At 36.9% G+C, this 27,977-nt stretch overlaps 1 protein-coding gene across 1 annotated transcript; it reads right to left on the reverse strand.

Moving 5' to 3' along the window:
• Positions 1-1,263: 1,263 nt before the first annotated feature.
• Positions 1,264-27,976, reverse strand: msna (moesin a). The gene is made up of 14 exons (XM_039658712.2): positions 27,594-27,976; positions 16,658-16,741; positions 13,903-13,998; positions 12,581-12,703; positions 11,010-11,161; positions 10,383-10,466; positions 10,124-10,270; positions 8,669-8,765; positions 8,145-8,308; positions 6,772-6,902; positions 6,531-6,691; positions 4,548-4,640; positions 2,908-3,135; positions 1,264-2,742 (listed from the first exon to the last, which is right to left on the reverse strand). The coding sequence occupies exons 1-14, from the start codon at positions 27,603-27,605 to the stop codon at positions 2,578-2,580; spliced, it is 1,737 nt and encodes a 578-aa protein (XP_039514646.2). The 5' UTR covers positions 27,606-27,976; the 3' UTR covers positions 1,264-2,577.
• Position 27,977: the final 1 nt, after the last annotated feature.

Genomic DNA, 27,977 nt, shown 5'->3' on the forward strand with positions numbered 1-27,977 from the left:
GCATATAACGTTACCAGTGAACAATTTAAAATCTATGCACCTCTTAAAGCCATTTCACCAAGTTACTGTATCCTTCGGTAGGAATAAATCCTGAAAAGTTAGTAACAGCAAAGATAAGTTTGCTGTATTGATGATGATAATAGTGTCATGTTAAGAATGGTTTATTTTGGAAAAAAAGAATATAAAAAAAAAAAATCATCAACAGAATGCCTCAGCATCGATACCTTACAAATGGCGGCTACGCCCATAATGCACTTCGTGAATCGCGAGTGTGACGTCACCTGACAAGTGTTCCTTACAGCGCTTTAGATTAAATTCACAGTTTCCACCTTTTAGCGGTAACCAAGTGTAATTACCACCAAAAGCACATCTTAATCGCTGGAGGACAAGTTTGCTGTCTTAAAGGAGTAGTTCACTTTTTAAAAAAAACCTGATTTTTTTTTTTTTAAATTGCTGATAATTTACTCACCCCTTGTGATCCAAGATGTCCTTGCCATTCTTTCTTCAGTCGAAAAGAAATTAAGGTTTTTGATGAAAACATTCCAGGATTTTCTCGATATAATTGACTTCATTGGGAACCAAACGGTTCAAGGCCCAAATGAGAGTTTAATTGCTGCTTCAACAGGCTTTAAGAGTATTCCTTTCACCAGACGATGAATAAGGGTCTTATCAAGCGAAACGATAGGTCATTTCAAAAATAAATAAAAAACCTATTCTGTGATTGTCTGTGATGAGCGTTCGTGACTCTCCTGTTCAAACTCGTTCATCGTTTTTCCGAGTCATGATTCAAAAGGTCCTAGATAAGACCCTTATTCGTCATCTGGTGTTGTTTAAAGACCTTTGAGGCTGCACTGAAACTCATTTGGACCTTGAACCGCTTGGTTCCCAATGAAGTCCATCCATTATATGGAGAAAATTCGGGAATGTTTTCCTCAAAAACCTTTATTTCTTTTCAACTGAAGAAAGAAAGACGTGGACATCTTGGATGCCGTGGGGGTGAGTAAATTATCAGCAAAATTTTTTTTAAAAAGTGAACTAATCCTTTAAATCTGTATCATTGATCCTTTCTAAGTATCCTGTTTCAGTCACTGCAAACACAGAGGATTAAGTTTGGCGATTAAGCTCACGTGTATTTTCTGAATATATTATCATTGTTTAAAAATGATATTCCTCTCCGACTGCGTCTATAACAATGTGCGCAGGCCATCACAAAACAAGTATACCAAATGAGGCAGAAGAATGCTGCAAGAACAGTCCATTGGCTATGTTTTTAATATTTTATTGACAGTTGCAATGGAAACATTTTAAGCAGCAAACTTTTCTGTGATTGGTTGACAAAAAAACAAACAAACAAACAAACAAAACACCTGCACCCTAAGGGTGAAAAAATCACCCAGGTAACAAGAGAGATGTATATGATAAGAACAAACTTTTATTGTATATCAAAACAATTTAGATGATCTAAGTGTAAGATCAGAATGAAGAATTCTTCCAAAGCATCTGGGGACATGTCATATTGCTTCAGTGCAGCATATTGCCACACGAATAAAACTAAAACTAATATAGACCTCAAAAACAACTAAGGCTCTGCCTACAAGTGCAGGGCTACTTAAAACGGTGTACACTCTGGGTAAATACTGTTCAGAAATAAAGGGGGAAAATAATCCCAGAAGATGCTTTAAGTGTCATTCTATTTAAGGATTCTTCAAAATAATACTGCCAAAAAATTCATATGCCTCAAACAACAAAACAGTCTCTTTTATTAAAAAAAAAAAAAAAAAAGAAGCTTAAAATAAGAATAGGATTAAAACCTAAACTAGAAATACAGTTTGATATTTTCTCTTTATTTTCTCTTCAGTGAAAAGGCACAAACAGGGAGCGGCCACAAACCTGCAGCAGTGAGAAACTATAACTAAAAGAATTATCAACAGGGATCTCTCTCACACTCTCGCTCTCACATACAAACATACACACACACACACACACACATTTTGCTCTTGTGGGCTGCCGGTATTGGCAGAGTGGTTGATGGGGTGCAGGTAGCCATGATCTTAGGCATGTGTTTTAATCTATACTGTAGTTGTTTTATTAGAAAGGCACATAGATACAATGTTATAGCAATAGCTGGGCTATTGCACCATCACAATGGCACTGTGCAGTTTGATATCAACTCTACTCATCTGTATTACAGTCTTGGCACACTGACATGTCTCTCTGGAGTGCTTCTGGAGTTTATCACATAAGACTAGAAAAAAACAATTCCTACTGAAATCCCGGTTTTACGGAATAAAAACCCTTTAGTTCGTTTATTCAGCAAACTGTAACTGTTTTCCAATATAAAAAAAGCTACATCTAGGTCAAAACACAAAGCAAAAAAAAAAAAAAAAATTCTCCCTTATCATAATGCAGTAACCCAAACAACACTCCTGAATTAAAGGGATTTTTGAATTGTGCAGCATTATTCTATATTTGGCATTATTTTCTCTTGGAGTGGTGAATTGTTGGTACTGTAGTTCCTCTGCAGGCATGATGCAAAAGGCAGGCTGTAGCTCCCCCTGTTGGCTGACTGTGGTACATTTACATGCACTCGAACTCGTCGATTCGCTGTTTGGTGTTTCCAGAGCGGATCTGACGAAGCGTCTTGTATTTGTCGCGTCCTGCTCGTACGTTCTCTGCATGGATCATGTCGTTCTGGGTCTTCTTGGTTTCATCACGAGCGTTAGCAAGCTCAGAAGAAAGAGCCTGTGGAAAAATTTCGTTTGAACATAAATTTACTCTGCTAAAGCCTTTATTGTATGCACTTCTTTTATGCTCCTCGCAAACACAAACCAGTTTGGAATGACATGCGGGTGAGTAGCTGATAAAAGAACTGTTATTTAAATGGTGTTTGTGAATTAGTTCTCTCACCAGCAGATGTTTCTGCACTCGTTCGTTCTTCTCAGCCTCCGTCATGCGCTCTTCCTCACTCCTGTCTTTGTAAGCTGCTGCGGAGGTGAGTTCGGCGGAGGCCTCTGCACTGCTGTCATCCTCATCGTTGTCGTTTTCGCTGTGCACTGGCTCTTGGACATGGGTTGATATGACTTTGTTCTTCAGCTCCTCTTTAGTCTTCTCAAGGTCCTCCTGCACCTGAGTGGCCTGGATAAGACACAACACTACATTCACTCGCAAAATTCAAACCATGATGTTATTTTGAAAATGATCAATTATATACAGAAAGTAGTGCTGTAGCGGCGCGTCGATGACGTCGATGTCAAAATTGCGTCGACGTCATATTTTTTGCGTCGACCCTTCTTTATTTATTCATTTTTTGCATGTTTTCGGCGGTACAGCTTGCCACACACACGTGGGAGACCGAAACATTGCAGAATAGAGGACGAAGACAACTAGAAGTGAATGTGCTATCCATTAAATGAATCACACACAGTAAACAAACCCTTAAGAAAAAAAATTTGCAATTTAGACGCGCAAACTGGGTGCCGGTGTGGTGAGACGTACAAGCTCGGGCAGATTTGGCTTGAAGTCGTTCCCGGACGCGGCGCTGGGCGCGTTGTTACAAAAAAAGGCATACACACAGCCAGCCACAGTCTTCCTGGTCTTGCGCACCCAACGGGTCATTTTTGCCATGCGCACATTCGCGCTCGTGCGGACGTGTCAAGTATAAACCAGGCTTTAACTCCGTGTCAGCACGCGCTCTGATCAGTAGGTGAACTCCGACTCCGTTTCCCTCCTCAGCTGATATTAATATTTAAACATTCTCTATGATAAAAAATGTTTGTAAAAAATATTTTCATAACACGGTTTTGGCTGTTGTAGAGTTATGATGGTGTTCAAATACATAATATTAGACTAACGTTAGCCAGCTTATAGTATCTTGATTCAGTATGCTAGTATTTATTTGAGATATTGTTTTTATATTAATTGAGCAGCAGAAAAAATATTCTTTATATTAGTCGTCCAATTAGTCATTAGATTAGTCGACTAATCGATAAAATAATCGCCCAACTAATCGTTTAGTTAATAATCGTTTACCCCAGCCCTAACAGAAAGCGATTACAATCGCTGAAGCTGTAAATCACAGAGCGCGAGTTTATCTGGACACTTGCCAAATCTTCCATTATGTAATCAATTATGCTTTTACACTGCACTACGAAGCTCCATCGTGTTTGCATTATTTCTGGTGAAAGCACTCGTCGATGCAACCTTTCATGTGATGGGAATAGACCTAAATATAAAGCTATAATCAACACTTTCCACGATTCGGTAATCTCGAACAGCTGTAATAGTAAAAACTTAAAGTATTCGAGAGGGTTCCACATGTAATACTTATTTCATATGCAAAAATGTCAGCCAATCACAGAAGTAGACGTTTACAATGAAGTCTCAAAGCAGACGCTCCCCTTCAAACAGAGTGTTTTAAAACAGAGGGCTAATCATGACCCCTTTAATTTTTGTCCTAACATCAATGACTGTTAGTCATTTTTCTGGATGGATGGATGGACAGTAAGCGCACCGCTGTAAGGCGCCTGCTGACAATTAAACATGTTTACCTTCATTTGCCACTCTGATGCTTCATCCTCTTTCTTCTTTTTGGCATCTTCAAGCAAGGAGATCTTAGAAGTCAACTCTGCCAGTTCAGTGGCCTGTACACACACACACACACATATATATATATATAAATGATCAGGCCCCGTTTACACTAGTGCATTTTCAATGATAACGATCCTTGTCTATACTGGCGTTTCCACTACATTTCAGACAAGGTCTCAGACCACACTATACAACTGAAAACTCATGTCACATGACCATTCATGTGCACTGGGCATGCGTGTGTACAAGTGTTGTCGATTGCTCTAATAATAGCTTGCCTCGTGCAAGTAGGCAGCTGCAGTATTATAAAATGCACAATCTAAAAAAGGACAACAGTCAGCAAAGCTGGTAGTTCCGTCTCCATGTTATTGTTTACATGGTCGTTGAGGCATGTCTGTTAGTCATCTTCCGCTAACGCAATGGTCATGATATGGGCTTGATGAATCAGGGAAGGATATGCAATGATCCAGAAGACCCAGTCAGTGAGCAAATGTGGGCAGCCACATCTTCGTTTTCAAAAGTCTCTGTTTTGGTCTGTCTACACAGAGTTTTTAAACTAAAACGAAGCATTTTCATAAGTCTCTGCTTTTAAGGGGACGAAAAATCCTGAGTAGTGTGGACGCCAGGCGTAACCTTAGCAAAAGTTATGCGTTTTAAGGCGAGACATGGCAGGCAAAAAGATTTTTCATGCAGAGATTAGTTTTGAGATTTTGGGCTATTTTGCTCCAATATGTGTTCTTTCAAGCTGCTATAAAGAAAATGTTGAAAATATACTTTAAAATGTTTATTTTTATTACATTTTGTTTACTTGCAGCAGTATGTTTCTCCCAAATTTACCAAGAAGTTAGCATTCCAACGCGTCATACAAGTCTGTCATGACCCGTATCGTTTTAAAGCTCTAATCTTCTGCACAATGCTATGTAACCCAAATATGGGCGTTTCCTTTCTATCAGTAACCACTCGTGAATGTCCAAAGGGTGATAAATCTCATTGGCTACTGCTGGTTTCTTCTAACGTGATTCGCTCAGACGCATCACGTGGTGTACTCTGCCAATGTTAACTCATTGAGTTACTGCAGTTGTAGAAGGCCTTATATGCCCGTCATGTTTTTAAATAATCAGTTTTCATGAGCTTGAAATATTACATATTATTATTATGAAGGGCCTGAGCATTTATTCTGTATTTGAGCTATTTTTTCCAATAGAAATGTATTAAATTCCCCACATAAATTTTTAAATGCCTTTTTCTTAAAATTAGTTTTTTTTGTCATTCCCCACAAATACCTCAGCCTATGTAGCACCTATGTACACCAAACTTTCCAGTTATACACTTAGCAGTATTCTGAAGATATTTTCAGAGGGATTTGTTAATAAATCATCCTGGCCTGATTTATGACATTTTAATCAAACAAATATGGCGAAAATCGATTTTTTTTAAGGTTATGGACAGTATATTTTGATTTCCTAGGTAAGGAAAGCATAATGTTCAGATCTATCTACCAAAAATATATGCAAAATTGCACGTATTTAATGAGATAATGCCTAATTTGCATAATTAAACAAACAATTCAAAAACCTGTAATACATTTTTTATATACTTGTGTAAGTAATCAACTGAGGAAGTTTCATGGTGATTTCTATTATTTAAAAATGTTACCCTATTCAACTGTAGTGTCTCGCCTTAAAATGAAAAAGCAGTAGTGACTAGAGTAAACAGGTCCTCAGAGTTGCATGAGAACAGATATAACTGTGGGTGTCCGGCACTCTGTGGTTGGATGAAGTTTGGTTCTCATGGAAACTTCAGAATTGTAGTTTGGTTACCGTGGTTACAACTGTAACCGACTGCATGGGTTGTGTAGGTGATATTGTGAGGTTGTCAAGGTAACTAGAATTGTGCTGCCATGGTGGCTGGCAGTGTGTAGCTTGGTTGACACGGTAACTGACCAGATGCTCCTGGTTCTTCATCTGACTCTCAGATTGCTGCAGCAGAGTGGTTTTGGCCTCCTCTGCCAGACGGCGCTCTCGTTCCAGGCGTTCGGCCTCCTCCTGAGCGCGTTTACGCTCCTGATCCAACTCCAGCGCCCTGCGGGTCTGCTCCTCTAGCTCTGCAAACACACAATAATGAGGGATTATTGATCAATGAATAAATTAAAGATTATAAACAGCAAATTTCACCCCATCTCACCTTGCTGAGCTTTTCTCGTCTGTTCCTCGATCACTTTGAGTCTCTCCATCAGCTCTTCTTTTTCTTTTTCAATCTTTTCTTTCTCCTTTTCAGCCTGCTCTCTCTTCTTACGTTCATCTTCCAACAAGGCCCTGCAACATTAGTGTGTGTGAGAGAGAGCGAGAGGGTGAAACACACAAACAGACATGCATTAGAAGACGAATGTGTCCTTCCTGTCATTGTGAACAATGAATTAATCTATACATACAACCAATTTATCAAATTAACACACATGCACATACACACACAAATATAAGCATGAACACTATAAATTATCTCAAGGTGTAGGCTAGCTCCTTGTCTGAAATAAATATTTCATACAATCATTATTAGTGGTGTTTCGATTGTGAAATTATGATTCAGTGTTTTGACTCTGAACAAGGACTAAACTGAACCTGCGTGAACAAACTAAAAAAAAAAAAAGTGTAATTTTTCAACAGAAGCCGGAACTATTTGAAACATGTTTGCTTTAAAGGCTATAGCTTTAATATATCTTAATGTAACGATGAACAATGTTGTGTATTCAAATGTAAGTGTACCCTATAAGTGTATTTAAATGTAAGTGTACCCGGTGCTTTTTTTAAAGCGATAGTTAACACAAAAATAAAAATTCTGTCATAACTGATACACCCTCATGTTGTTCCAAACCTGTACGAGTTTGTTTCTTCTGCTGAACACAAAAGAAGATATTTAGAAGAATGCTGGTAACCAAAGAGGTGACGGTTGGCATTGACTTTTATAGTAGGAAAAAAACATACTAATGGAAGTCAATGGCTACTAACATTCTTCTAAATTTCTCCTTTTGTAAGAAACTCATACAGGTTTGGATCAACATGGCATTTTAACTTTTCTGTGAACTATGCCTTTAAAAGACTGTCAGGGATTTATGTTTTTTTTTTCTCATTTATGTTTTATTTATTAATTAATTGATTTACTTTTTTATTACTATTCAAAACAAATGTTAACACCCTTTGATTTATAACAAAAAACTAAAAACTAAACTAAATAAATAGTTGGTGAACAAGTAAGTTGTGTTAATTTAGTTAAAATGAAGTCAATATTTTTGTGAATCAATCAGTTGAATCAATGATCTAGTTACTTATAGGAAAAAGCACATTAACTGGTTGCCACCTATTGGTGTAATAATGTAAATACAGAAAGAGTCACCGAAAGAATCAGTGGACACATCTGAAATTCTTTTGTTGAGCAGAATAAAAATATTTGAGTGACTGGAAAGAATCCGAATCATCCAAATCACACTAAAAATGATCACAATCCAGATCAACATTAGAGCCTCAGTGTGGTGTTACTCTGTCTCTCCTTTTTCCTCTCACCTTTCCATCTTCTTGTGGTTTTTCTCCTCCTTGGCCTGTGCCTTCATCTGCTGGACCTCGATGGTGTCAGGTTTACGGCGTCTCATATAAAGCTCATGGTTCCCCATGCACAGAGCAAGAATCCTCTTATTAATGCGTAAACGCTGGGCATAGAACACAAAGTCCTGTGGGGAAAAAGAGAAAACATTATATATACCTACTTCCTGTCTTAAGATGCTGCATACATAAAAAGCTCCCCAAGTTTAGGAACAGAGCCAAAGAAAGCCAGGGGGAGGGATCAGGAGCTACAGGAAATACTGAAGAATGATGTCCACATCTAATCTCTTTGGGTCTGTGATTGTGAAACAAAGAGAAACGTGCAGCTTCAATGGAAAGTCTTTGGTGTATACTGTGATTTCACCATCCTCAAATCTCTCATGAAACATTTCAACACTTCACTGCTTTGGAGCAGCAGCGTTGCTATTGTCTAAACCCTGTTTGCAGAAAAATTGAACAGAAACTGTGATAAATCAAGTTTGACATACCGGGGCTTTTTTATCAATGGGTTTGATGACAAATTTCTTATCGTTGAAAGAAATGTTCCTAATCTCACTCCAGGGGAAACCAATTTTTGGTGTCATCCTGAAAAGAGAGGAGGTGAGTCAGTTTTTTTTTTGGCAACAGTAATACATATCACTTTCCGTAAATAGGGAACAAGATGCCAGAAACATTAGTTTGTTTGTTCGTTCTTTTTTTTTTAAACAAATGGTCAGTGAAAGCAAGTGCTAAACTAAAACAATGAATGGATGTCAAGCTCATGAGGACAAAGTATACATTATGCGGCTCATTTTATTTGTTTTTGATCGTACTTTTTGCTGAACATGCCCATGTAAATAAAATTTGGAAAATATCTAATACAATGCAGTTTAAAACTGTAACTTGTGTGATTTTGTAATAAAAAAAATTATTCAAATTACATATAAAACTTTTTTTAAATTATTGGTGGTTTAGGAGATCCCCCTTTATACGTAAAGTGCTTTAGGTACCCAGAAAAGCGCTATATAAAATGTTACAAATTATTAAATCATTGATACTCTTGTTAAAGTTTTGCGGTATGTTAGATTTGTTGGTAACTTTACAATAAGGTCTCATTTGTTAACGTTAGTTAATGTATTAACTAACATGAACCATCAATGAGCAATCCATTTATTACAGTATACAATTTACTGTATTATTAATCTTTGTTATTGTTAGTTAATAAAAATGAACCCATCCATTGTTTTTTTATGTTAGTTCATAGTGCATTCATGTTGAATACAACTTTTTATTTAATAATGTATTAATAAATGTAAAATTAACAGCAACTAAGATTAATAAATGCTGTGGAGATATTGTTCATGTTAGCTAAAGTAGTTAACTAATGCTAAATAATAAAACCTTATTGTAAAGTGTTAACAATCTTTGAATATCTGCACAATTAAAAATATAATTATTGTGAAATATTTTTACAATTTAAAATAACTGTTCTATTTGAATATATTTTAAAACAACTTATTCCTGTAATCCAAGCTGAATTTTCAGCATCATTACTTCAGTTTTCAGTGACACATGATCCTTCAGAAATCATTATAATAAGCTTATTTGTTGCTCAAGAAACATTTATTATAATCTATGCATAAAATGGTTTTTCTGCTAAAAAATAGACAAATTAAATAAACTCAAATAACTCTTACTTTTGATCAATTTAATGCATTCTATTTTGAATAAAATTATTAATTTCTTTAGAAAAACTACACCAAAACTTTAACATACATATTTTCTGCAGTATTTATTTTAATATAATTTGTTACAATATGTCATTACTGTCACTTTAGTTCAAAATCGAATGCACCTTTGCTGAAAGAATTAATTTCTTTAAAAAAAAAAAAATTCTTACTAAACTTTTATATTGCAGTGCATTTTTTTTACCAAAAGTTCATGAATGTTAAATGTATCAGTACTTGTCGGTCTGCTCGTAGATGTTGAGTCCCAGGGCATCCACACCCAGCCACAGCTCTGATCCTTTCTTATTCTTAATACTGAAGTAATTCACGCCATACATCTCCAGATCCTGAGCTATCTTCAGATACTCCATCATCGAGTCCTCTCTGAAACACACACACACACATTATCACTCTGTCTGGTGTGTGTGATTGACAGGGTCACTGCAGTCAGCGATAAAACAGAAAAGAAAGCAAGAGTGCATTCCATTGGCTGTACCTCAACATGCCCTTGTGCTCCTCGTGCCAGACCTGAATTCTTTCCTCCCATTGCTCCTTATTCAGCTTGTGCTGTTCCAGAACTCTGTAGAGAAAAGATTATGCAAACATTTAGAAGCTCAAACATGTTCTTAACATGTTCTTTGGCTGATACTTTCTAAACAAAACATTAAGTACCGAGTACTGATATAGCTTATCAGGTTATATGCCATATTTAATTTAACACAAATGAAAACAAAGCTGTGAGGGATAGACGTACAGTCTTTACAATGGCAAACGCTGTATAAAGGTCCTAGATTTTCACAACTCTTAAAACTGTTTTGTGGAGTTTGTCAGCTGCTTTTCTCCAGAGCTGCTCATAAATGATAAACAGTTATTAAACAATGATGTCTACTGCCATTTGTAAATATTGTAGAGTTCACCATACTGTCAATAAAATACAGTTTAAAGCTTTACTGATTACTTTCCTTAAATAATTTCATGCTAAGTGATGCTTTGGAGAAACACTGATACACCACCTCATAAGAAAACAGATCAGAATAAGCCTTCTGTCAATCATCTGCATGTGCTTCGCCACTCAGGTCAAGCACCAGTCGCCATAGGTACTAAAATATCTGTGAATACACACCTCTGTGGGAGCAGTTTCTCACTGGACAGGTATCCAGGAGTGTGAAGATCTCTGTTGTAGTCAGCATATTTGGCCTGCACTGCATAAGACGCCAGCAACACTGCAGTCTCCGGGGGGCAATAGATATCATCGTTCAGGATCCCCTCTTTCACCTTAAACAAACCAACAACAGGAATGAATGCTTTAATGTTGGTAGATAAGATCAACCGGTACAATTCCTTCACTGACAGCCAGATCAGAGTAATATCACATTATCACTTTACAAGACCCAGCATTAATTTCCATCCACTCTAATTGACATGCATAAGCATTCATGTTTAACCTAGGGTGACCACCTGCTAATAAGCCCAAGGGGGGACAAGGGATAAGTTTCTGAGGGACAATGTGGGACACTGCTTGGCGCGGCGGTGCCCCCACCCCACGGGCAGACTCCGATAGTGGTTTACCCATATCTAGAATTGTTACTATTGCCTTACTGTTTGTACATGAATAATTATTAAAAAAAAATTAAAAAAGCACATGCCTTAGCACATACATTAATGATGCCATATTCCCTAAACATGTGTAATTGCTGATATATGCTCATGATAGGCCAACCAATGTGTATTTTTTTTCTAAATAAAGATGAATATTTTGAACATTCAATGAATTGACAGTTGCACTTCCATTTACGATTTACTTTAGCTATTTAATTTTATTTATTTTTCATTACAATTAATTCACTTTAAATAAATAAAAATGTAAAATTATAGGATTAACAGGAATTATAGTTGCTTAACACCACAGGAACAGTTTTAAAAAAAGTCGAAAAAAAGTCTAAACTCACAACTAGGTTCACGGAACGAGAAGGTGAGCTGTCATGACAACAATGAAAAAGTTGACATCAACCTAGTCAGCAGGTCACGTGGGAGTGGCAACCAGTTTTGGGGAAGTTCACTTTCTACATGAACTAGTTCAAAGTTCAGTTCACACATTTTAAAATGAACTAGTTCAGTTCAAAGTTTGCACAGAAATGTAAGATTTTTCCCATCTTCACCGTCCTCGTTATAAAATCCGTTTAAATTATCATACTACGCCTTTGTCGACGGCGGCTGCGGTGCGACACTGGTGCCTTGTGTTGCCAGATTGGGTGTTTTTTCGCTACATATTAAGCCCTGTTTAGGGTGAGTTTTAGCCGGGTTTTCGCCTGGAAGGCTCTATAGAAATCTGGCACCCCATTGAACGAAGTTAAACTGTGAGAGCGTGCGTTTACAGACACCAGAATGAACGAGTTCACACGTTCATCAGGACAGGCAGTAAAACAATACGTTCAGTTCACCCAAAATATGAACGAGTTCATGAACGTGAATGTGTTCAGGCACAACGTTTGGCTGCCTGGGTCTCGAGGATGTAAAGTGACCGACTTTTTTTTTTTTTTTTTTTTTGAGCAAGCATTGATTATGCGTGACACGGTCTCAATTTGCGGGACGCATGAATTGGGCTTCAAACGCTGTGTGGTCACCCTAGTTTAACCTTTCCATACACAGTACAGACATGTATAGAGAAACGCGTGTGCACACACACACACACACCTGAAGGAAGAAGAGTCTTTGAGTCGCCTCTTGAATCAGCTCCTCAGAAACGTCTTCAGGGTAAAACTTTCCTCTGAATTTAAACAGCAAAGGACTCTCCTTGCGGACGTCTTGAGCTGTAACCTAGACAACAAGGAATAAACCAGAATAACTTTTGGTTTAACAGCCATTTAATAAAAAATTACATTTAACAGGCAGGTGCGATGACGACAGTTTCTTTAATACACACAGGGTAAAATGATTCAGATTTCATTACTAAAAAACAGGATTTCTGAAAGGCTGACAACTGCAGGTTTCACTCGAAAGTAATAAGCAAAAATTACTAACATTACTGATGAAAGTGTTAGTTGACTTTTTTGTCAATGATAATGAAGATGAGAATTAAACTTTTTTTTAATTAAAATGTAATTACATTTTTAAGTATGCATTTGTGAATAACAATGGTCAACACGTAAGCCGTATATAAAACACTGAAGATTTCCAAAGGATGATGAATTCCCAACACATTAACATCTGTCAGTATGCCTATTATATACTAGCATGACTACGTCAGACTTCGTACTTCCGCTCAATTTCAGCTCACTTCTGTACTAAGTCTGAGATAGCGACCGTTCTCTCAGTTTTCCTCTGGCCTGAAAACAGCCGGCCAATCAATGAACAGAGGGCGGGCTGAGAGCCGTGACGTAGACGCTAAGAGCCCAGTTTAAGATTGTATTTTAAGTTAGGGAAATCGAAAACGACCGCGGATATGGAGATACGGGATGCAATTCGCTCTGTTGTGGAGAATTTTCCTGGCATTTGGAAACTGAAGCCCAAACAAGAAGAGTGTTTGTTAAACATTTTGAATGGAGGTGATGTCTAAGTTGGAGAGAGAGGTGATTGCGTTATGTGATTGGCTTACGGTAACCATATTATATTTCATACAAGCGCCCCCCGTGAGAAAGAAAACACTTTAATTCTGCCATTCCAGACTCCGTCTACGAAGCAAAGCGAAGTAGCAGAGTTTGGTATTAACAGGCTAATTTTATACTGCATTTTATGAGCTAATGTAGCAAGGATACATTTGTTAATGTTGATAAATGTTGAAGATGGTCAAAACATGTTTTTGAGAAAGTTTGGCCTGTTACACTGACACAGTTTCAAAAGGTATGCACATTATGATCAACAAATATTATTTTTGTTGACTAAACGTATAATCAAATCAGAGTAGAATGAACGAATGAAAATGAAATTGTGACATTTTCATGAGAAAAAAAAATACATAGATGTATAAAATGCACCCTGGTGCTAATGGGACACTAAAAAAGCAGTTAAACGCATACCTTCTTGTTGAGTTTAAGCCAGGTGGAAAAACCTTTGGTGTCCTGGTATTGGAGTCCAAAAAACCACACCTCCCTTAATCCGATGGTTTTCACAACCTATAAAACAGACAAATAGATAAAATGGCATTTTTGCACAACCATAGTATGTGCATCCACTCAAAGATTTTATCATAGGATGTGGAAAAGAGAAGACCGGTTTATCTTGCTTTCTGTAATAGAAAGACCTGTAAAAGGCTACATTGACACTGTCAGTTTTTGGGATTGACAACCGCATTTACTTACAGCTGCGAGTCTCGAAATGTCCCATTCAAACAGCAACTTGCAGTAGCATTTCAAATACTATCTGTATGAACGTGTAACGGGAATAAAGCCCACATTCTCTTGCCATTAACCATAGCGACAATGACCTCAGTAATAATAAAGATATAGTAACGTCCTTAAACTGAAAAGTCTTATCACTTTTGCAATTTCATACATCAAATCTTCATTGTCTGAAATATATCTGGCTAGAGAGTGGAACACAAAACTGGCAGGAGCACAACAGTGACTGGATCTAAAACTTTCAGATGTCACACAGCTCATTTCTCCATCTCTATAAGTTACCAAAAGCAAAACCACATAAGAAAACCAGCAACACACAGTACACACACGTTTGTGCAGCGCACGGCGTAGGTTTAACGAGAATGTGATTGTGAGTCCCGAAAACTTATGGATATGAGTTCAATTATAAAAAGCAGTTGTCAACCATGCAAATGAACTGAACCATTTATATACAGGACTCAAATACAGGACTGTCAACTGTATTCTGCTGATGAGTGAATCTGATGAGCAAATTCCCCTTCATGGACATGAAAAAAAAGGGGAAATACAGTTGAACTATTTGCAGAAAAACTATTTGCGGTGTGTGCACTTTTAATTAACCAGGTTTTATAAAATAAAAAATAATATTAAAACTATCAGTGGACCACTTTCACAATCCATATGTGACCTTATGTCAAGACATTAGTCTTGTGGTGAACAGTCTGCTTCCGCTGAGAGATGTAGAGGAGGCGCGCTACAATAAAACCCTGCCGTCTCTTCAATATTCCGTTTCACTTGTAAAGTAAAGTTGGGTGTGACTTCCAGTTCACATGGAGTTAAACTTCAATAACGTATCAGATTTCACCTTCAGTAAGAACCAGCAGCACCTCCAGGAGGCAAAATGTTCAGGAAGCCATATAATCACTGCCACGTGTATTAAGCTTTAAAGCAAGTCCTCAAGAGATGCTATGAATGTGATGACATGTGCAGAGAAGACACGGTTATTTCCGGTCAAGAGGGTGTGTGAGAGAGCAATGGAAAATGTGAGGTGCTGGCTCACTACTGGAAAAATGCTGGCTCACTACTGGACCAAACAAACCGTATTGTGTCTGAAAATGATGAAGTTAAACAGAGACAGAGAAAGAAAGAGAATGAGAGATGACTCGTGAGAGTAATGAGTAAATGTGGAGAAAGAGAAAATAATGGAGGAGGCAGCTGTGTTTATTTATGGTTCGTAAACAAAATGATGCTTCTTTCTGTCTCTTTTGATTATAACGTCATGCTGTCTGCACTGCTGGATGGTTGGTGGCAGAAAGTTGGATACACATTCATTTGTATTAAAAACAACACAAAGTACCACATAGATTAAAAAAATACCAGTAATTCGGCAAGTATTCTGCATTAAAAGTTTAATCTCAATTTCTTATCGCTGTTCTGACTGACCCGATACGTTGTTGATTTAAACACATTTACTTTTTGGATGAAATGGCGATTTTGGCAACATGATAATGTAAATAGACAATAACAGTATTAATTCCTTTAAATGAAAAACCTTACTGACCCCAAACTTTTGAATGGCAGCATACAGTCAGCCTTAAGAGAATGTAAACAGATGGGACAAATTGTTAGATGGTGTATTGAATTTGTGCACTAGGCAGTGTTCATGCAGCCTAATAGACTTTTATTGCTGACTGTTAATGATCCTGTCTTGATTAAATACTCGGTAGACCACTAAAATGTAATAAAATAATTGTAATACACTTGAAGGCCATTGCTGTAATTTTTATTTATCTTTATTTATTTCTCAACATTTGAATTAAATGCAATTTTTGTTGTTGTTGTTTTTGTGCTGTGGCGTGAAAGATAATTTTCAGTGGTACTGCTATTGATTTCTAAAGATCTGTTATCATTAACCTGAATCCTTCTTATGCCAAACCCTCTGCTTAAACTGAAGACTAAATCCTGCTAAAAAACCTACACAACTGCCTGAAGAATGAATGCTGTGTGAGTGTGTGTGAAAATACAGAGAGAGAGAGAGAGAGAGAGAAATTAAAGGTTGCTCAGGAACAAAGCTGCCCATTATCAAGTTTAAGAAAGAGTGACTTGTGAATGTGATGAATGTGATGCACAGAGTGACTAAGAGTGAGGAAAAAAGGATTGTACAGAATTACAGCCTGAGGAAGAAGCAGAGTCAGAAAGAGGAAGGGTGGAGGAAGGAAGAATTTGCTCACAAGATTTTTAGTTCACACACACAGCTGTCTTAACCTAGTTTCCACTGCCAGTAGATTTGTCTGTTCGCAACTGAAAGTGAAATATTCAAAAAGGCATTCAAATGGACAGTTATGATGAGCAGGCTTTTGAAACAATGAGATCTCAATGTGGACAGGGCTACCAAGAAGAAAGAAATTCTAAAAAGAAAAAGTACCAACAAGTTTACACACACACACACACACACCTGGTCAAATAACTGTTTCCCTGTAGTGCTGGGTTGGATGGCAAACTCCAGCTCGGCATCCATCGTAGTCACACGAACACTGATCTGAAAAAATATATATACATATTAATCAATTAATGAACGCAGACAGCAAGACGGATTGAAATGCCAACAGAAAGGCAGAGAATTGAGCATACCAACACATACTCCTCTTTATACTTTTAAATTTTAGCAAGGATGCATTACATTAATGTTACATGTCTATTGATCAATTATGTTACAACAGATTTTTATTTCAAATAAATGCTGTTCTTTTGAACTTTCTATTCATCAAAGAATCCTGAAAAGATATTAAACAGCACTCCATCTTTCAACTGTAATTCAGAAATGTTACATAGAATGATTTCTGAAGGATCACATGACACTGAAGACTGGAGTATGTGCCATCACAAAAAGAAACTGTAATTCAAAATATTAAAATAGAAAACAGTCATTCTAAATTGTAATATTCATTTACAATATTAATGTTTGCACTGTATTTTTATTGTGCATAAGAGAAGAGACTACTATTAAATGATGTTTCTAGATAAGACGTGTATAATACAATAAAAGTACATTCAATATGTTGAAACAAAAATATAAGTTTATCACGACAAAATTACAATCGTTAATTTGACTACTATTTAATGTGAAAGCATGAGCAATACAAATAATTACATCCCTCTTTTTGAAAGACAGCTCAAACATCTTTAATAGAAAAGAATTGAGCGCTTATCACGGAGATCTCTGAAAGAGGCATTATGCGTGTCCTTAAATATATGCGAGCGTGCATGTTTGTGTGTGTGTATAATGAGATGACTCGAGAGGACTCCAAATCCTGTGAGGACTTCAGATGATGCAAACTCTGAATCAACATGCACCAATTCTAAATGTTTCTGTACATCATGTATTCTTTACTTCAATGTTGTTTATTCTGTCTTGAATACCCTGTTTAAATGAATATATTGTTAGCTAACTATGTGATTTCTGTACTTTTCTGAAATAAATAACTTGGACATAGTCACCTCTGATAGCAGATAAAGCTGCTTTGAAACGATATCTATTGTGAAAAGAACTTTACAAATAAATGTGAATAATATAATGTGTGTGGGGGGGGGGGTGGGTGAGTGTTTTAAAGTGTGGCTTGCTATTTTAAAAAATGATTGACTGAGCTCTGGAAGTCTGGATAAGATAAAAACAATAGAAGGAAACAGCAAGAGGGACACATGGAAAAAGATATCCCTCCCTTTCTTCTCTCTCTCTCTCCCCCTTTCTTCGTCTCGCTCACCCCATCTCCACCTCACAGGATGCAGATGACCACACCTCCGGTAACCATGGACACGCATTAAGCAATGCACTCACTTCTCACTATACAATAACAACCAATCAGAGCACACCTCCTGTTAATAACATCAGTCAGAGGAATCATCCTCAGTACAATGCAGCTTCTGTCTAATTCACAATTATCCTAATATTTTTTATTACACTCTTGACTACTTTTCTGTGAAAATGTCTATGAAATATGGACACAAATAGGTCAATATACCTATATTTTTCAGTCTGATTGATGTGGTTCATATAAAGGTCCTCTACTGGACTAAAGACTTTTAACCGGCTTTGACTGTGTGTGCAAGGGATAAATAGCTTAATTTAGGCACAGCTCAGCCGTAATATCCTGCTTTATCTAGCAGCTGTCGGTGAGCCAGACCTCTGTTCATGTGCTGAGATTCTGAGCACAACATAAATTTGCACATCAATGAAGCCAAACGGCATTGATTCTTGTGCGTCCTGTATACGACCATGACAAAGAAAAGCTTAAATGAGATTTGATAGCTATGGCAGAGACCGGTATTTACAGTGAAAAGTGGCATAAATTAAAGGTCTGTTCTATATAACATCAAAAAGAATATTTCGGCGCATATGTCTTATCACAATCTTCACAGATAAAACTGAAGCATAATGCCAAATTCAATTTTGGCCTCTGCAAATTATAAAGACTGTCTTTCTTTATTTGATTCACAGAACTAATCAATTTGACATTCTCAATCACCGCTGAGGCTGACCAACCAAAATGTTACGTTTTCTAACTTTTTGTAATCCTAACAACATTTTGTGCAATGCATAATGAGGTGCAGCAGAGCAGCAATTTGGCCATATCTACAATTATATGGTCGCTCTCAATATCAATAGTGTTTATGGCCTGCTTTACACTAACATATTCCTTTACTAGCTTCCCAAATATCCAGAAAATCCCTAATTAATTTATATCCACACTATTCCTCATATCCTTAGCACACTAATCTTTGGAGTTGTATTTCTACACGTGACTTTATATTCACATTTCCTTATTTTGTCATCTTATCCACACACTAAGCTGTTATCGCTATTAAATGTCAGATGTTTTGGTGCTTCTGAATAATACTATAACTGACCATTAGACATTCAGAAAAGACTTGTGAAACAAGAGCAAGTTGTGAAACTACATGTTTGAAGCCCAGGTGTGTTAAGTTGTGCCCTGTCTTGAGTTTGCATTATCAGAATGGTAACTATGAAGAACTCTAGGAATTACTTTAGTCTGAGGTGACTCATTTGTGTGTGAGAATCCTAGTTCTGCTGTTTCACAGGCTTACATCAGCCAGTTGGAACAAAAAGAGAACAAGCAGAACTTTCCCAACGACTTTTCTGCTCTTTCCTTTTCTAGTCCTCTCTGGGTCTGGGAGAGTTCTGCTTATTTTTAATGAGGAGTTCATTTCATTAACACAAGCCTCTCTACATAACACATATCTTTCTCCCTCTATGTCGATCTCACTCTCTTGCTCTGTCATTAATGGTAGGTTTGTTTGTGTGTGTGACTGAGTTTGAAACAGTATATTGGTTAGTTAATCGACTCTCTTAATCATGAGTTGGATTCACAGGATAAAAATAGTTCATGGCTTCATTAAACGGGAACTAAAATACGTAGTTCTGCCTGGCCAGGGTGTGTGTGTGAGTGTGTGTGTGATGGGTGTGGTCTTCACAGTGGACCCGCCAGGGGTTCTATTCTTATCACACTGCCTTTACTCAGACGCCCTCATATTCAGAACAATAATACTCACACTAAAGAATAGGCTAAATATAGTATTTGCACTTGTAAAATAAAGTAAACATAACTCTGTTCCAAAAAAAGAAAAAAAGAAAAAAAAATTCAAGATGGTTAGCGATATGAGAGAAATGTAGATTAAAAAAACACTTCATTCATAAATACATTCATTGCTGAAAAATATAGAAGTTATTGCTAGAATTATTTTACCCAATATTTGTGTTGCGATGCATATTATTTATGCTTATTAGGGTATGACGTTATAAGGTTTAACAACCAGCTAAGTTAACTTTAAACAGTGTAGAGTGCAATAGTCAGGTTCCAAAAATAAAATCCCATTTATTTTCTCTAAAAGGGACTTAATTTTCAATGATAACAGTACATTTTTTTTAATCAGACCATTTATGCTTTAGTTAAAGCCATCAGCCTGCATTATTGCAAGTTATTTTTCAAATATTGTGTTTAACAGCGGAATTCCTAGTGAAAAACTACATTACCCATGATTCAGTGAAAAATGCTCTGCAATGACCATTCACTCCCATGAAGCAAACTGAATGATGTACAGTTAGGTTCCCATATTCTCCTTAACTAAATATTTGTATGCATATTTTGCAATAAACAGTCAACATATTAAATCAATAGTTTTATATTTATCCATTTATCTCTATTGTCAGTTGCAGTGTTTCCCGGGATTGTAGTTTTCGCTCTCATTAACAGCCTGAATTACATGTCAGATTTTTTTTGTTAGCGTACTTTAAATCAAAGTTTGTAATGCTTATAGTTGGTTAGTTCAGTTCATGGCTTATAGCTTTTTGCTGAAGACTTTTTAAAAATCCCTGAGGGAAAAATTAAATGGGTAAAATACTTCCAGAATCAAGACTGATGAAAACGTAGACAGGTCACAGGCACCGTTGCATTATTTTGAGCAGCGCATTTTCTGTGACATGCAGAGTTTTAACTAACAAATTAGAGTGTTTTAAAATGTGAGGATTCAACTCAGTTAGGATGCTGCTGTCTTAAGGTAGCACCCTATGCAGTCATCAGGATCAGCTAATGTGCATATTACTTTGGCAAGTAGGATAGCAAAAATGCATGCTAATCGTGAGCTATGTCTATGACGGAGCCAAGAATTGGCAAACAATGGCTCTTATTTCTCAAACAAACACCAATATCAATTAGCAAGCCCACACCCTGACTGAATCCAACAAAAACACTTGAAATCAGAACAAGCCAGGAAATCTAATTACTCCAATATATTTGAATATTTGAACTAACAAATTCATTGACACATCCAATATACAACAATCTGCAGTGTTTACAGAGTTTTTATCCCATTTTACAGTCTGTAGGCCTAAATATGCACTCATACAGGGACAAAATGGCTGCCGTTTCCATCAGGGAGATAAAAAGCTAAAAAAAAACTCGGTTGTGTGTTTATTCTACCATTACCGTTAACTAACACACCACTAACTAAAATGGTGGTGAAAGTCAAACTCTGTTTCTCTCCCTCCCTCCTTTGGTTATGCGATTTAAGATAATGACTCTACAATACTTCCCCCTCAAATAGCTGAGACCGCAGAATCTGAGTGCATCTTTGGTTAATCCTCATCTGACCTTGTAGTACATTTAATGCACATCTGCCCACACATTGGTCCGTGGTTAAAATGGAAAAGTGATCAATGAAGACATCAATAACAGACTGTCGATAATTAGCTTAACTGTCTTGTGTTCTCAAGACCTTTCTATGCTAAAGTCAGTCACAAACTATAAAATAGCACAGCATAAAAAACATTTATGCAAATAGAAAAAATTATAGAACAAAATAAAAAAGGAACTATTCAGAACTTCCATATTGCAGAGAACAGATATATTTACGTGAACTACCAGCATCTTGTTACTGCAGTGCAGGGTCAAATTTCCCTCTTGAAATCTGATTTACAGACACACTCCTATGCATTTACACAAACATATTATCAGGAACTTCCAATGCAGATGTTCCAATGTGGAAACAAAATAGAAACACACACACAGCCTTAGGTGCACTCTAAAAAAATGCTAGGTTGTTTCAACCCACATTTTGGTTATATAAGGGCGCAAACCCAACCATTTACATTTTTTAATTAATTCCAAATTCATTGAAGCCCAACAGTTGGGTTTGTCCATATTTTACCAAAACATCAAATAACCCAGCATTTTTTAGAATGTGGATGAATTTGAAATCAAAATGAGTCTCAATTTTAACAATGGGCTATCTCACAAAAACACATTTAAATAGAAGACACTCCAGCTGATGAAATAATCGAGGTCCTTAACTCTACACCAAAGGCTTCTGTCGGTAAATGAATACAGCTCATTTACTGTGAAGTGGACGTTCTTCAAAAATAAAATGCAGAGAAAAAAAACTGACTCCAGTTGCTTTTACATAATAGTCCTATACAAAACATTTTGCTCAAAGCTTTTCATGTGACAGTTCAAAACCACTTGCAAATGTACTTAACTATTAATTAAACAATCTATTTGTATTGATTTACATTAAACACATACAGTTTGACTCACATTAGGATTGAAGTGAGATGTCGTTCAATGCTGCAGTTTTCCTCCATCGAGATGTGAACTGTTCAACAAATTCTAGAACTTTCCCCTCAAACCCCCTGGAGCTTTACCTTATTAAAGATCATTAATCTGAGTGAGTGAGTGTGTGTGAGTGTGAGTGTGTGTGTGTGTGTGTGTGTGTGTGTGTAATTAATCCATCCATTTTGCACATACCAGAGACCTCCAACCCGCCTTCTGACTTTATGACTTGGTCATTTAAAACCACAAATAATTTTTAAGCAGTATATTTCAGAAAATAATGCTCAAGTCAATAGGTTACATTTTAGATATTATTGACTGTAAAACTAATTTCAGAAGGGTCTGGATCATCTCTATGGTTCTAAATCAGATAGAGGACTTATGGTCTGGACATTAGACTCCTTTTTAGTGTATACCAAAGCATATGTGTGTACTTTTGTCTATAGAATTAAAGCTTCAATAGGATGGCAAAGAGGATATAAACAAGTCAACATGACATCATGACTTTTGCGTAAACATATATGGCACTTTCGAGTCAGGTGGCGTGTTATCTCTACGTATTTTGAGCTATCCGTGTGTATCCGCGTGTATGCGTATATGTCTACGCCATTAACGTCCGCGTCATTCCGCGTGTCTGTACACACCCTAAGACACGAATCGAGCGGTTTGTGTGAGAAAACGAACAGTATTTATATTGTTTTTACCTCTTGTAATCACAGTCACGTCCTGAGGGTGAGGGCGCTCTCTCTGCGCAAGTGCCGGAAAGTCCCGGAAGTGATCTCTCGCGAGTGTACGTCACTCATTGTTTACACAGAGATCTCAGAGGTGTTGCCCTTCAATGTGAAGATCTAAACACATTTAGATATACGGGAAATTGCAATGGAAGACGATTTCGATATATCAACAGACAACGCTGATTTTTTTTTTCGCAACCGCGCAAGAGATCTCTTCCGGCGTTTGCGCAGACTGAATCGCGAATCTTAGGCCATCAGTGTGTACTTACATTTACGAGTCATTAAATCATGTTTAATTTGGACTTCTCTGTGCATGCTCTTTGACGTGGTGACCATATACCTCCATTATAGGACTGACAGACAAGAACGGTTTGACCTAAAATATCAAAATTGAAAATACTGTGGAAACAAAGACATCTACATCTTGGATGCCCTTGAGGTAAGCTAAAACATATCAAAAATTAATTTCAAAGTGAACTATCCCTTTAAAATGTTAGAAAATAATTATTTTTTCAAATAAATGCTGTTCTTTTGAACTTTCTTCTATGCATCAAAGAATACTTTTAAAAAATTCTAACAGTTTCCATTAAAATATTGAACAAAACAACTGTTTTCAAAATTGATAATTAGCCTATAACATGTTTTAAACACCAAAACGCATATAAGGATTTAATGTGACAGACTTTATTATGTCAAATGAATATATTACAATAGAAAACCGTTATTTTAAATTTAAGAACATTTCACATTCTTACTGTTTTACTGTATTTTTGATCAAATAAATGCAGCCTTGAGGAACAAGACTTTTTTTTTTTTTAAATCATACCAACCCCAACTTTTTAAAATGGAAGGGAAATGTGAACTTCTGATTCAAATAACAGATCTGGCTATACATTTTTAGATATAAAATTGCACATGGATTAGTGTCAAGTTGACCTAAAAGTCCCTCACTTCTCGCCTGCACACTCCTTGTGACCTGAACCTACAGAGGTCACAAAACTCCCACTCATTGCACTGAGAGGAACTGATGACTGGAGATAAATGCACATGTGTGACTGTGAACGTATGTGAGAGAAGGGAATGAGAGAGAGGAGTGTGTTTATTAAAAAAAAAAAAGAGGCCATTTTAGTACATTAGCTGTGATACACAGCTGCATTCTGGGCAACAGAATCTGTAGCGGAAAAGGGGCCCAAGCTCACTACACAAAGCTGTGTGTGTGAGGGTGTATGTGCACGCCGTAGTTCTGTGAAACTCCAAATAAGGTACTGTGCGGCAGCGTCAAGCCTAGCTGGCCCCGAACAGGAAACGTTCAGACAGGAAGTGATGTAAGCACAGTCTAAGCACAGAAACCTTGAGTCATTATCGGAACGAGACACTTGGACTTGGCAGGAGTCTAAAACAACGGCCCAAAAAAAGTTCTGACTCATTTTGTGGTCCAATATGATTCTATACACAGATCCAAAAACCTCTAAAAATGTATCCGATGTCCCCAATGACAAGAGAAACACATTTACCAATACTAGACCGATTTCCGTTCTCATATAAATCTATCTGTTCCGGAAAATTGTATTTAGTGTGCAATAACATGCCACATAACTTCAACAACACTATTCATTATAGTGTCATGTCCCTAATCTGTTCTTTCAGACTGAAGCTGAACCCTTCTGATATTACATCCGGTTAACGTCTATATTCACACCCAACGGAGTTTCCCTTCACTCCGAACGCAACAGATAAAAAAGGAAACTAACTACAAGCTTAGACTACATGTAAGCTATTTTAAGGATGTGATTGAGCTATTAAAATTGAATTGAGCTTAACTACAATATAAGCAATCAAATGACTAATAACTTCCATTAAAATAACAAACATTATTTCTTACAGTATATAATGTATATATAATGCTTCACACACTCATTAACGTCTCATGAATCTTTAATTCATATCATACGTTCTCATAAACTACTTATCTGTTGAGCAATATATTCCCCCAGTTTCACAGACAAGGCTTAGGCCTAGTCCAGAGTAAAATGCATGTTTGAGCAGTTAACCGAATGCAACTTACACTGACATATCTTAAAATATGTCAGTGCCACTATATTGCCTCAAGATGCACACCAGTAATGTCTCTTTTTTTTCTAAGGAACATTTATAAAAGCTACTTAAATGTCCTAATTGAACTAAGGCTAATCCTGGCTTAATCTAAGCCCTGTCTGTGAAAACAGGCCATAACACTTCATAATAACCTTCAACAACTATCTAATGATTTAATGATTGAAACTCTCAGATTTTTCTGAGGATGCACAAAAAGGGCCAAGAATATAATTCTGTTTCAATTCATTAGTCTGATTAAAAAGATTAGTGTTGCCATTTGGGCAGTTATGTGGTACTTTTCAAAGAATAGTATGGCACAAGCCCAAAAACATAGCACATGTTCATGGTACTTTTTTTGACAGTGGTTATTTTGAATATTTGTAATATACGATTCATGTAAAACTTGTCTATAACTAACTACTGAGACTCCAACACTAAAATATATTTCACAGAGGGGAAAATTCTAAATGCTAAAAACTTGATGTGTTTCTATCCTACTGTTGGTCTGTAGTCTTAAATAAAATCTTTATCTAAACAATGATTCATTAATTGTGAGGTGTAACCCCAAAAAAAAAAACTCTAGCCAAAAAAGGCAGTTTTCTTCTCTTATTTGAGTGAGCACCACGCCTTGGCATGGAAAATTGTCTAAGATTGCGCCATGAGCTCGTGTGGTCCTCCCCTGACAGATGAGCTCCAAAAATGTCGGACCAGCCAATTCTGACATGCCTCATATTTCTAGTCCCAAATCACTTTTCACTTATCAAGCAGGTCAAGAATGTGCCATTACATGGCAGAACAAAGGCTTTAATATCACCACGAACAGATTTTCTGAATTCACCAAGAATTTAGATTTTTTTGTGTGGAATATTTCAGTGTATTATAAATGTTTTATCCATTTACATCATTTTTGAATTCATGTGCCCTCATATTTGCACTCTCTCATGCAGCGACATCTCTTCTCTTCTTAGGTTACGTTGTTAATTTATGCGAGGCAACTTGTCAATCACATGAGATCGGTTGATTCTGTTTAATGTCAAACTACAAATGAACAATCCAATTTTTTATGCCGTATGTATGACCGTTTTTATGTCGACTTTAAAATGACATCCTGTCCTTGTCATCAGAGAAGAGATGAAGTGGCAAGAGGAAGGGTAAATTAAATATATATATATATATATATATATATATATATTAATTATATGTATTATATAGAATTATGTGCACGGATAAATAATGTATTTATAATAAGTAGGCTACTGCAAAATTGTCCATTTTGATTTCATGATTTAATTTAATATGAAGTGAACATGTGAATCGGTTTAAATGGAATCGTTTAAGTGAACGAATTGTTCTCATTCACTTCGGTTCATTCAGTTCGGTTTTCTTTCATGCTTGACTGGTTCTAGAAAACAGACCAATATAGGCCTACAAATACTTGGATTAACCACGTGATAACGGTTAAAGAAGGCTGACCACAAATCATAAATGACCACAGAAGTTGATTAAACCTTTTTGTTGTTGTTGTTCATCATTTAAGCCTGTCCCTTCGTTGGACTAAACCTTCCCTGAACGAGTCGTAATAAAGTTTGTTGTCATTTGTAGACGAAATACTTAATGGAAATTGAATCTCTTAGTAGATGTGTAGACATTCAAACTTTAATAAAACATAATACGACTTTTAATGAATCGATTAAACTGTGTACTAACACAAAATACGTTCTTGTTGCCATCTACTGGCGTAATGACACATCTTAAATAGTCAGTGAACGAATTTGAAAAATATTTCTGTATGCATTCAAAAGATTCGATTAACTGGAATGAATCAAAATCCTCATCACCGCTGGACGCGGTCTATTCAAAGCAACTTTGATGGAAAGCCAATCGGATTTGGGGAGAGAGGAGGGAGGGAGAGAGGGGGTTACAGGTTGTCACCGAGTAACGGTTCAGCCCCTATACAACACAAAACGCCACTGCTAGAGAGAAGTCTGTTAGAATAAAATGGTTTAGAAAAATAAAAATATGCTAACTTCACCGGTCTTAACGATTTCTTATAAAATACTACGAGCAGCTAAAGTATTAGAGAAATCGCCTTTTTAATTTAACGTTACAACATAATATAGTATTTTTCAGTGCGCTCGGATCGGATGAACGACCGTCATTGTCCAAAAAATAAATTCCTGCCATAAATAGTGCACTGCACTGCGTATGGCCTAACGTTACCGTTCGGCCGCGGGAACCGGCTGACAATAAAGCCAGCAAGAGAAAGACCATCCTCGCCCCTTTCGAGCGCCTACGCGTCGTTACTGTCTCCTGTTTCACCGAAAATGCGCAGCTTTTAAAAAATAAATAAATAAAAAACACTATGAAATCTCTTATTCTCAGCTTTGTTTGATACAGTACGAATTCAAAACAATGGCTTCCATTTCTCATGAGTACTCACCGTTTTCGGCATTTTGTCTGTTTTTTTGTTTGTCTCTTCTCTCGCGGATGTGTCACAAACTGAACTGATCAAATGAAGTCAGCAAAAAGCCAAACTTTTTCCCATCGGCTGATGTCCACGCGCAAGAGTGAACAACCGTCACCGCCCGTGTGGAAAAGCTTCCCTTGAAATCCGTTCCAGATCCCGAAGACAAAGTTACACTTTTCACTGCGTCTTTGTCGCTCAGAGAAGTACTGTGGTGGTGGTCCTAGAGTCGATTTCCTGCTAACGGAACTGAGTTTTGAAAACCACACCCAGCCCAGCCGCTGAAGGCACAGCAAAGCGCGTTTGACTAAACTCCGCCCGGATTCGCACAGGCCCCGTTATACGAGATACACGCTCACG

The sequence above is a fragment of the Pimephales promelas genome, chromosome 4, assembly GCF_988280905.1.
Source record: "Pimephales promelas chromosome 4, fPimPro1.hap1.1, whole genome shotgun sequence".
Classification (NCBI taxonomy): domain Eukaryota; kingdom Metazoa; phylum Chordata; class Actinopteri; order Cypriniformes; family Leuciscidae; genus Pimephales; species Pimephales promelas.